The sequence below is a fragment of the Sinohyriopsis cumingii genome, chromosome 6 (assembly GCF_028554795.1).
Source record: "Sinohyriopsis cumingii isolate HCF-2022 chromosome 6, ASM2855479v2, whole genome shotgun sequence".
Lineage (NCBI taxonomy): Eukaryota > Metazoa > Mollusca > Bivalvia > Unionida > Unionidae > Sinohyriopsis > Sinohyriopsis cumingii.
The window spans coordinates 69707420-69720082 of record NC_142966.1 but is presented as its reverse complement, the minus strand read 5'-3'; the positions used below and the strand labels follow the sequence as shown (position 1 = coordinate 69720082).

Sequence of the window (12663 nt, the reverse complement as noted above, 5' to 3'; positions counted from 1 at the left end):
AATAATGTATGCGTATTTAAAATATAAAGTTTAAAACGAATCATTTCATTTCAAGAATATATATATATATATATATATATATATATATATATATATATATATATATATATATATATATAACAGCTTTTCTAGTGATAATGTGTCAGTGGCCCAAGGGTACTGACACTTGTTTATCTTTGACATTTGACAGTAGGTTAATTATTTGTGATAGCTAGTATGCATATTTGTTTTAAACATATATAAGGTGCTAGTATAGGTTACAAAGAAAGACAAAGAAGAATCACTGTGGCAGAAGTTTAAAAAATCATATACACTTCTTTGTGATTAAAATGAAATGAAGAATATGCACGCTTGAACAATATTTTATTGATCTCAAAGGAGAATGGCAGTGTTTTAAAGAGAATACATACTTTCTTATAGAAGATTCTGAAACAAATTGAATGAGAATCTTTCACAGATCAATTTTGTATGTTTAGTTTTAATAAATGAATCACATTTACATACTTTTGTCTAGAGAAAAATTTGAATGAATAACAATTTAATCATATTTGCTGTAATATCGGGGAGATTAAAATACCGTTACAGGGCCGGCCTTAGGCAGATTGGACCGACTTTGATCAATCGGGCCCCGCGCTTACAGGGGCCCGCAATTTAGTAATTTTACAAATATATCTATAGAGAATGTAATTTTAAATCGATGGAAGAAACTTTTAAGCTCAATATCATATAAAACTTGCTGTTTAAACGTTTACTTCCAAATGCCATGCTCACAGGGGGCCCTGAGCGTAAATCCAAGGGGCCCCTCAAAAATGATCAAAATCGGGCCCCGCGTTTGCTAAGGCAGTTACTGCACCGGTATAGAAATACACCCCTCCCATCAATTTTTTTTAAAAACAGGCACTACTGTATTGCATAGCTCATCTGTAGTATATTGTCACACTGGAACGTGCTCATTGTCAATCTAGGTTTTAGCATCGTTTTGTACCGCTGATAATCCCAGCATCCTTCGCCATCTGGTAAAATAAAGAATCAGTTCGAGTCAAAAGGGAGCCAGGAGAGTCAAACTCCTTGACTCTTCCGCTGTCTAACACCAGAATCCTGAAATGGAATAAGAGACTCATACAGTGGATACGAAAACAAATAGTGTGATGCGAATTTAATTTTTTTGTTAAAAAAAATACATTTTACGAAGATGTAAAGAAGATGAAAAAACACATTGAATGCGATGACGAGGAAAAGATGATCGCGATGACGACGACGAAGAAGTAAACAAAGTGGCATGAGTTAATAAATGTATCATTTGAGCAAAAGATTTTTTTTGGAAAACAAGGTACAGTTTCGCTACTTTGAAAGGCAAGTTTAATTTCAGCTTTAAAACGACACTCTAACAACAACGAGGGGCAAAATAATAGGAATATGTATGGAACGTCATTTATGCAGTTGCTCTTCTGTGACATAACTTATACACTATTTATATGAACTTGCGTAACACAATAGCTTCATGATAGCCAATAGATGTTGGTCATTACGTATTCTTTTCATTATTAAGATCACCTGCATGGTACTACAAAATCAGCTGTCTAAATTGTGTCGTGAAAACTTGAGTTGTTTTATCTGCTTTGTTGGCCAGGCGTAATTCTGTAATAGCCAAAATTCATTTAACTTGTTACTTGTATGGCCGTACTCTAACTTTTCAGTCATGTATTATATCATAATATTAACAGCTTGTTATTCTTAAAACAAAGCAAACAAATATCAAAGCAAGAATGCTGCTGGTACTGATAAGATGGTATCCAGGTCGACATTGTCCTGGATTAAACTTTGAAATTTGTGTGAACGTTATTATCTGAATCCTTCCAAAAGCTACAAAACCATAAACTAGTATTTAAAGACACAAAGCATGTAGAGCCTTGCAATATTTACTTTAGAGCCCAGATCCTTTACTTGTCTTAAGACATTTAAGGCCTAGCAGGGTCGACATATATAAAATAAGGTCGAATCATTGTTGTAAATCGAATGACATTGACATCAAAAATCAAAAGGTGAAGCGATCTTGTCGCAGATTGGACTGGCATCACTTTTTGATGTTTCATTACAAGTATGAAGAAACCCCACGTGCGAGCTAGTAAACACGTACAAATGGAACAAAAATAATTAAATGAACCGAGAGGCAAATCTTACCTGAACTTGTTGCTTAATGAACTGTCTTTGGTTTATAAAAATTCATCTCGGGTATGAACAATGCCTATCAATGAGTTAGGAAATATAAACACAAAATTTAATATAAACCTTAACATAAGTATTTTGTGACTGTGTTCTTGTTTCCTACGTCAGATGGGCAAGCACTCGTGTCAGATACTTAGTTGACGTAACTTCCTAATGATTCAATCCAGGTATGAAGAGAATCAGTCATGTTGTACTAAGTATATAAAAATTAAAAGCCTTAAACAAAACTGTTTTGATCTGATGACTACACCGGAGCTGCCGACGCTGGAAAAGTGACTGCTATGTCCCGTTTCCATTAACACTGGGCTCGACAACAAACTGGCAGAATGTAGGATTACATAATAGACCGAACCTGTCATAATCCATCACTGTGTTCAGTCTGTGAGCAATGGTTAATACTGTGCAGTCTGCAAACTCTGTCCTTATTGTTTGCTGAATCAGATCATCCGTTTCCATGTCAACGGCGGCTGTGGCTTCATCAAGAATGAGGACTTTACTTTTCTTCAACAAGCTTCTTGCTAGACATATCAGCTGTCTCTGTCCAACACTGGAATACGTTCAAAGGACTTATTTTACTGTGTGACTTCAGTAAAGTTAAGGAAATTATTCACATTAATAAAACAATGATAAACATTATACCGGCATAAATATTACCAATTAATTTTTCCTTTTATGTCTCGATATTACCTTACCGTAATAATATACTTTTCAATAATCAAAATTCTCTAAAATTTGGGTGAAAATTTAACGTTTATGAATTCTGCTCTATATGTATCAGATGAGACATGCAACAAAAAAGAATTTGAAATGCTGCAATTTTAAAATTTCTTTACGAATAAAAGTGTCCTAAACATTGGTCAAACACAATAGATGTATTACAGTATAAGCATTCAAGCCTTGGAAGTACTAAACAAGAGTGAAAAACATTCGAATTAAAAAAAAAACATTTACCATGAAGATCTGTATCTCTCTAAAGACTGAAAAATACCAATAAAACTTTCACATTTTAGCTATTTAACTCCAGTTTTGCATCAGGTCTCTTGAATGCCCCCCCCCCCCCCCCGAGAACACCCCAAAAAAACAAAACAACAACAAACAAAGAAACCCGAAAGCAAAACGTCATTAATGGCTAGAATCAGCTGTACATTCTCTATACAAACCTTAGATTATGTCCTCCCTCTCCACATTCATACTCCAGTTTGGAAGGTAACGATTCGATAGAGGACTTAAGATGTGCTTGTTCCAGGGCTAACCAGATGGCGCTATCTGTGTGCTCATCATGGGGGTCAAGATTCATTCTTAGACTTCCTGAGAACAAAACAGGTTCCTGAGAAATGAAAGCAAAATGAATGTTCATCTTGAGTGTTTTCGATTTTTATTAATACCAGGAAACAGTTTGTCTTTCCTATCACAATTTGATATTTTAAGGAGGAGATATAAAATTTGACACCTTAGCGCACTAGTTCACATTTGGGACATAACATAGATCTGCAAATTGCTTAACAGTTCTTACTGTAAATTACACGGCAATAAAATAACATGCCGGTTAACTGGATAATTGTAACGGTTTGGTGTCATTGCATGTTGATTTGGCAGGTGCAATGCATCAATTACAGTTGGCGGATAGAATTGAAGCTTTTCAGAGAGAGAGAGAGAGAGAGAGAGAGAGAGAGAGTGAGAGAGAGAGAGATTTGTTCAGTAAATCGTCCACTTTACATTTCACTGAAATACTGGAATCCAAGTTCTGTAACCATCATAATTATGAAGAATAATGCAATAATTTGGGAAATGAAGCAGACAAAGACAACGAAATGTTGTTAACAAACAAATCTTCTGCAAGATAAAATATTCATTTCTCACACAAGATATCCGTGTGTGTGTGTGTGTGTGTGTGTGTGTGAGTGCGCGCGCGCTCGCGCGCGCGTGTGTGTGTGTGATTTGGAATTTAGCAATGTTTCTAACATATGGCTACGATGTCTGCGGAGTGTCCGTATATAGCGATGTTAAGCAATGGGGCATCATGCCGTAGACATGTACCATGATGTCCCACCAAGTCACATTATCCTGACACCAGGCCGACCAGTTCTAAAACTAAATTCTTAATGTTCAGCGCCAAGCAAGGCAGCTGCTAGTACCATTTTTATAAGTCTTTGATATGACTCAGCCGGGGTTCGAACCCGAGACTGCCTGCATCCGAGGCGGACGCTCTAACAACTTAGGCCACCGTGGTGGTATCCTCAGTTGTAATAATTAGTATTGATATGTACACTTCTAATTGCGAAATAAAATTTGCAGAATATGCTGAATTGTATGTTATCGCAAATATTTCGTTATGCAAAAATATTACTTTATGCAAATATAAACTAATCATTCATCAAAGATGTCAAAGGTTCCAAGTTAACAAATTACCATGGTGGATTAGCTTCAAAATCAATTGCTTATTTATATTTGTTGTTTAATCATTAGCCAATGGTTTGAATCTGAAAAAAAAACAAGATTTGTTCTGGATAATAATAATAACGATTCTTGGGAGTAGGACGGTTTTGGACTGTCGGTCAGAGTAAATTTTGAACATTAATGATCTTTAGATTTGGAGACACATGTAGAGCAAACGAATGCAATTTTACAGATGTATCTTTAACTGAATTTAAATTGCTATATATTCTTATTCAGAAGGGTCAAACATTATGCTTAGCTGTCTTTACAACCCATGTACTGTTATTAGTTTCATTATTCCTGTGTTATTCTCAAACGAGACAATATATCGAAAAATTGCTACAAGTTTCTTAAAATGATATATTACGCTACCATAATACATTTACAAACATGATGATCAGGCAGATCAAATTTTATTAAATCTGCAACACGAAAGCTTCATAACTTTCACGCTTCAATCTACAATTCAAGACCCATTAACAGTAGCCTTCAATAAACAAATGCCAATCATATATAGCCGAGGTCATGTGTTTACTTCTCTTCATTTCGACTTTATATTTTAACTCTCTTTAACAGTCAGAAACAAATGCTTTCCTATCCCGTTGGTGAACGTTGGAGAGATTGCCCTACACAAAGCATGAACTTTATTTATGATTTTTTAAGAAAAAAGGTTTATCGATAACCATTCTTGCCGTCAGATCCCACTTTGTGAGATATCTGCAAAATGTAATAGTCACCACAAATCTGCAAAATAATTTAAAATTTTATATGTTGTGAACACATCTGCAGCTGTACTCACTACGTTTTTAATGGAACCTGTCACTATGCATGATGATTGACCTCTGTCCCCTCGATAATCTCTTACCTGTGGCAGTATTGTGAGCTTGGCCCTGAGGTCATGCAGTCCAATCTTACTGACATCCACACCATCCACCAGAATCTGACCTCCTGCTGGTTCAATCAGGCGGAACATTGCCAGAGTCAGTGACGACTTGCCTGCTCCAGTACGGCCAACTAGACCAACCTGGAACAATCGTACATTTGAGCACATTATGCAATACATTGGAGCAATTACTTTGCATATTTCGGTACATCCATTCTTTCAGTATTCAATTTTCGAGGTACCAATTAGAAAGTTTTGTTCAGGGAGTCAATAAAGCTGATTTCACACATTCATTTATATTTTTAAAATATCGATCTGGGACGACTGTAAAATTTTCAGGAATAACTTCGTACATGCATCAATTAAATTTAGAAATCATATTGTAAATTTATGTCTGCTAAAATTACCATACTCTCCATGTTTCGTACTTTTGCCATATAGGCGTATGATATATGTGCGGCGAATTTTCATTTCATGTCCTGAGTATAGTTCACTAAACAAGTTCTTCAAGGATGAGTTCATTATAAACTTCTTTAAGCTACATCAGGAACCGGTAATATTTACAGTTCTGAAAACTAACGTGTTCTCTTTTGAATCAAAGTCAAGGCTGCACGCGTGTTTGAATGATCTTTCTTGATTCTACTACAACCTAGTGAAAGCATGGAAGAGACATTGCCGTTGTAAACATAGTGATGCTACATAAACTTGTACATATTTCTGTATCAATTTGTGATTACCTTTTCTCCAGGTTCAACAGACACCGTGATGTCCTTCAGAATAAGTTCAAGGCCCTCCCTATATCTGGTAGAGTAAGATCTTAACTCTACCTTTCCATCGGAAGGCCAGGAGGGAGGGGGACGCACCTCTGTCACTAGGGGAGCCTGCAATTGTTTTAAATGTTGAATTTTGCTGCTCTCGAGCAATGATCATTTGGTCATTTCTGCTAACGGTGTGGGAAGAGATGTTTTATAAATCAACATAATCTGGCACTTTTGTGTGAAAAATGTAACATATTTTCTTTGTGAAAGTGGTACTATTGTAGCCAAAAAATTCAATCTTTAGAACTATATTGGAGTTAACTTATTTGATTGATGACTCTTTACAATTTTTCTGTTTATAGATCAGTATCTATTTTGAAGATCATTTATTTTAAATTCTTACAGAACTAGACAAAATTTAAATGTGATTCAAACAACGCAAATTTATTTTAAACAGTTCCACAACTAAATGTTGAGTCCTACCTGTATTACATGGGAAATGGTAGCTGATGCAAAAGTATATGACACCCCATTGATCTGATTTATATATTTCAGGTAGTTACCTTTAACGTTGTACTTCAGAAATTAACACACACACTCATAAGCACACACGCACAAACACACACACACACACACACACACACACACACACACACACACATATATATATATATATATATATATATATATATATATATATATATATATATATATATATATATATATATATATATATATATATATATATATATATATATATATATATATATATATATATATATATATATATACACACACAGCGCCGACGCCAGACTATCTGGCGCCCTAGGCAAGGTTAGGTTCTGGCGCCCCCCTCCCCCCAGGAAAATATAAATTTCAAAATGTATAAACAATAAATTTTTATAAAAATTTTTTAACATTTGAGCACAGACCAAGGGTAATTTTAAAAAGAAATTAAAATAAGGAGTTACCCCCCTCAGTTTGGTTTACGCGGCAAACTGAAGGTTTCGTATACGCGTGATTCCACGGAAAAACTCGTGGCCTATAAAAACGCCAACGTAATTACCTCCTGAAAGTTTCGTATACGCGCGATTTTCACTCACTCATTTTGCTTGTTCCGGTTAGCCTGGTGTTTCGGTCAGACTGAATCTACCTGATTATTTGTCCCTGTATGAAACAAACCAGGATTAGAAACGACCCTCAATAAAACTGAAATTTATGTATTTATTTTTCAAAACTGTTGTTGATTTGGAGAAATGCGCCCCCCTATAATCAGCGCCCTAGGCGGCTGCCTAGTTTGCAGTGGGTACGTTATATACCTCAGTTTGTCTCTCGGTATATTCAAGGACTCTCTCCACAGAGACAGCACTTGTCTCCAGTTCACTGGTCATCCTCACATACCAGTTAAAGTAGTCGGTGAACTGAAAATATATTAATTTGTTATTCCCTCCTCTTTAACAACAACTAGGATAAGTATAATTTATACAAAATTAGCAAATTTAAGTGTGCAAAAATTGAAGATAAATTGGTGATTATGGGTGCATTTTGTTTGTGCAATTATATTTTTTAACTTGCCATGCATGTCCTGAAATGCTTACTTAACGCATTCATTGATAATTGGAATGAATTTATATGTTTCATATGTTAAATGTTTTAATGTAATATTTACATTGTTTTTTATTCCGTGTAAACACGTTCTAACAAATAATACCACTGAATATATTCCTAGTGCTTGATTGGTAGCTAACTATTGTTCAACTTAAATGTGGTGGCTCACAGCGGTGAACACAGATAAAACGCATTCACTTTATGCTCACAGCAGAGAACACAGATAACACGCATTCACTTTATGCTCATAGCGGTGAACACAGATAACACGCATTCACTTTATGCTCACAGCGGTGAACACAGATAAAACGCATTCACTTTATGCTCACAGCGGTGAACACAGATAACACGCATTCACTTTATGCTCACAGCGGAGAACACATTCAAAACGCAATGTTGCCCAGTTGCTCTTTGCTGTGCCAAATCAGATCTGGGATTAAAACTAAGCTGTAGAGATGTAAAGTATGCCGGTTACAACATAGTAATCTATGCCGATTACAACATAGTAATCTATGCCGATTACAACATAGTAATCTATGCCTCGGGTTGTATATTCGTCTCCACTATCCGTGATATATATGTACTGCCTTAAAGTATTCAAGACATATATTACCAACGTTTGATTAAATGTCTATAACCTGACAATTATGAACTTTTGATTATTTCACCATCATAGCTCGGAGAGTGATTTCGTTACTGTTGATCAGTTAGCAGGAAGAAAAATCCACGGCACATATGATATGGATGGATATTGACCTAAAGTTTGATACCTGTAAAATATCAAATCAAGCCACTGAAATCACACAATTTAGTCTATACGTATATTGTTGTTACACATAGCTGTTTTGTTGCTATTGTAGAGTTTAACGCCATTTTTCAGCACAGGATACGCTATACATGGCGGTCAGCATAATGCAAAGTATTCCCAATGTATTAGTACGATTCACGTAACGTATTAAAAAAAGAAAATAGAAAACGAAAGACAAACTAGGTGAATTATGTCCCATTTGCCAACATTTTCGAAGGCTTCGAGGACTCTGTACATAAGAACTCACCTGTATTGCATATGAAATAGAAAGTCCAACGATTGCCCCATTTAGAACATCTCTCCCTAATACAGCAAATATTACAGCAGCTACAACCACTACTGCTCCCAATACTTCCAACCTGATGGCAAGCCATCTGTATTAAAAATAAGTAAGATAAATGTCAAAGAGATCAAAGCTTCTTTACTCTTTCCTACCGGCTATAAAGATATAAAGATTTGTATCCAGAAGTTCAGTTTGAAGTAGACAAACAGTCCAAAGATCCAAAGTATAAGTATGCTAAATGTGAACTTTTCTCACATTTTTAAAACGCGACAATACTTACATTTAAATTACATTTTTCCCACCAGATAAAAGAGATATTAAAACATTACTGCAGTCGTAGAAATCAGATGCTTGCTATTTAACACTCGTTGAGTAATGTAGATTTGCAATAAAATGAAAACTATACCTATTGGAACTGTTTGCTGAAAACTGAATTTTGTGATTTGTATCCACCCGCAGTTCAGATTCTCTTTTGAAATCCTTCTGTACCCCAAAAGCCCTGATAATAATTGCCCCTGAAATGGTCTCACTGAAGTGACTGATGATTAGGGATCTTGTATTGGACTGAAGCCTTCTCAGCTGACGTGATGTTGGAATATAGAATCTCTGAAATTAAAAAAAAGTCAAAATAATGATATCAGCAGGGATATGTGCGTTTCAAATGCACATGATTTTAACCTAAAACCTATTAATCATTTTAGCTAAGGATATCAGTGGACCATGCCTTTTATTGAAATCGTCAGCGTCTACTTTACAGACACAGATAGAGGATCTCTCTGGTTAGCTTTGTGACAAATTGTGACACAAGGTTCCACCAAGCCATTGCAGATATTTTTATGAAGCTAGACGGAATAACCAGATCTTACTCTTCCGTGCGTCTGATTTACAACATACCTGACCAAGAAAATAGAGACATCCAAGAGGCAAAATGACCGTCAGATACATCGGCGTGTTGTATGAAATAACTATAACGGCGCCAATACACCAGTATACACACTCCAACCAAGACTCAAATCTCCAAGGAATTTCTTTGTCAATATCTTCAGTGTCCTTGGAAAACCTATTGATCACTCTTCCAACTGGTGTCCTGTCAAAGAAATCCATGGGGCATCGCAGGACAGTTGTCAGCAAGTTCTGGTGAAGACAGGTTGAGGCATTGATGCGTCCCTTGATGGCTGCAGCAGCATATATTACGATTAGGGTCACTGAAATAATTACATTAGTTTGTTATAATTTACTAGTTTATGTGTAGTTACCTTTATATAAATCCTTGAAATGTCATTGTGCGAACAATTTTTCAAGAACAAATATCAACGAATACTGTAGCGGAAGATATGTACTCCTACATTTGAGAATGTACATGGTGTACAAGTTACCAAGGAAAACAAAATCAAAAAGTATTGGAAATTTGCGAATTGGAAATTTACATTTATTTAAATTCTGTAAGTATTTATTTTCAATAATTTGTAGTCAGGTTGCAAATATGGAAGAAGCTGATCTAAACGTTTAGATTATACTATCATATCTACCATTTTTTTCCCTACATCCTAAACTCTTTAATGTTGTAACAAGTCACACGTGCACACATTAAGGTCATGTAATCATACAGATTGTCTGATTCTAAAGGTTATTAGAGATCTCATGGAAACCGTATTTGGAATGAAGTTTATAACTACTGAGATTACGATATTGTTTCATATGTTTGTACCCTCTAATACTTGTATAGCACCAATACCTGAAATGGAACATATCATTTGTACTTAAGATTTGTTCGATGCTACAAATTATTCGTTTCTGCTGTTATTATTGGTACATGCCAAACAAATGAAACCTGTATACAAAATTACCAATAAAGTGGTGTACCTTGCATTAATCCTAGGACTCTGTATACTCCAACGTAGTATTGGTTCTTGTGGATTCGTTCAGAACTGTTTCCTGGAAGCAGCTCAAGGTTTTGAAGGTCAAGGTCAGATGTCCATTTGGCCAGCCAAATGCTGGAATACATGGCCATCACGTTATAAAGTCCGAACAGCAGAAATATGAGAACCGTCACGTATATCCCCATGGATTGGGCATATGTTTTGAGAACAGTTGCTTTCACCTAAATTTAACAAGAAATAAAACGATATGAAAGTTAAATGAAATTAACTTATATCTTTCCAAATGTACATAAATCCAATTTTGATTGATACAGGTCCTTAGTTGTAGTTCAGAAGTGTCACGGGATTTGACAACTTTTGATGCTTGAAATGATATTACCTTTGCTGCTAGCAAAGCTGGTGTACATTATGCTTTCGTAATTAAATTTTCCTCCAGCCAGTTTTATGTGTACGAACGTCTGATTTGTACTAAGTGAAATATATTGCATAATAAACGTCGAGCTTGTATACGCCACGTCTCCTATAGAAGAGAGATAAAACTGCAAAAACAGACCAACTATATCTTTTTGCAATTAAATATGTCTCATCAGAATTACTTCTTTTGAGCTTTTGGTCGAAATGTTCCCAATGTTCAATTTTCCCTAGTAGTATTATTGACCCTTTTAGCTCTTTGTTTACTTGAGCTTTAAATGTTCTTTGGTACCCTTTGGGCTTTCATGTCCCCTTCAATAATTGGGTGTTAAGTATCTCTAGGCAACCCGCTGTGTACCGTGTCAGTCATAAAGTCACGATGTTATTAGTTTTCATTGGTCATCCAATTTACAGTTTTGATCAATAACAGTTTGGGTTTTTAATGATATCTCGTAGTAACTGTATACAGTCTATTAATTATCAGTACCCAGGTGTTCCGTGTTCCTTGATCACATTAGGTGACATCTATTTTAATCCATACAATACCTCTGTATTAAATATTCGTTGGTAACCTTTTGAACTCTCTTAAGTTACATTCTTCAACTTACTGAGACATATTTAATACGGACAAGTAGTGGGTCAAATAAAGCACCTTTAATTACCAAGGAATATCTAAGACAAGTACCACTTTTTCACCTTCTATAGCATGGATATTCATTGGTCGTCTGTAGTTTTAAATTGCAGTTCTCTGACAGATGGTTACTGATATTAATAATTATAATGCACTTGAATGTTAACGAGATTTGCATTTCATTTACATACCGTCCCAGTTTCCAGGTTTTCTTCTTCAATCAATTTTTCTTCTGCTGGATCATAAAACACGCTTGACTCTCTTGATATGGTATGGCTAAAGATTTTCTCCATGGAATGTTCTTGTCCATGCAGTTTAAAAGATGCTGAATCAAATCTTGAGGAGCCATCTGAAAGTGATCTTTTGAACAACCCATACTCCCCTGATGACAATTTCTTTATCTCGGTTGGTGTTGTCGACAGTGTTCGACTTGACTCCCCTGAGAAATATTCTGTAAATCCTCCATTTATTGACTCTTCGTTTTGCGACATGTGTGTCAATGAATATGTTGGTCCCTCTGCATGCCGAGAAACTTTATCCCAATGCCTATTGACTGTGGAATTTGCATTCGTTACGTTGATGGATGCAGTATCTGAATCTGATTTTCTACAAGGAAAGCAAAAAAAAAAAAATAGTATTCATAATCGCATACAAGAGTCTTTCCTTGCAATGAATAGCAGACGTATGTTCTTGCCTTTAATTATGCTTAGCTAGCAACAAGTTCTAGAAGACTAAGCAT

At 35.5% G+C, this 12663-nt stretch overlaps 1 protein-coding gene across 2 annotated transcripts in view; it reads right to left on the bottom strand.

The window, feature by feature from the left end:
• Positions 1–346: 346 nt before the first annotated feature.
• LOC149797152 (ATP-binding cassette sub-family C member 1-like) overlaps positions 347–12663 on the bottom strand; it is a 30785-nt gene continuing 18468 nt past the window's right edge. For both annotated transcript variants that reach the window (XM_089961825.1, XM_089961826.1), the window contains exons 15-25: positions 12116–12530; positions 10866–11103; positions 9897–10207; positions 9409–9608; positions 8967–9093; positions 7623–7724; positions 6283–6426; positions 5528–5686; positions 3387–3553; positions 2579–2773; positions 347–1098 (exon numbers count right to left, since the gene is read on the bottom strand). In XM_089961825.1, the coding sequence (XP_089817951.1) occupies positions 969–1098; positions 2579–2773; positions 3387–3553; positions 5528–5686; positions 6283–6426; positions 7623–7724; positions 8967–9093; positions 9409–9608; positions 9897–10207; positions 10866–11103; positions 12116–12530 (2188 nt within the window). In that variant the 3' untranslated portion in view covers positions 347–968. The remainder of the gene's footprint in view (positions 1099–2578; positions 2774–3386; positions 3554–5527; positions 5687–6282; positions 6427–7622; positions 7725–8966; positions 9094–9408; positions 9609–9896; positions 10208–10865; positions 11104–12115; positions 12531–12663) is intronic.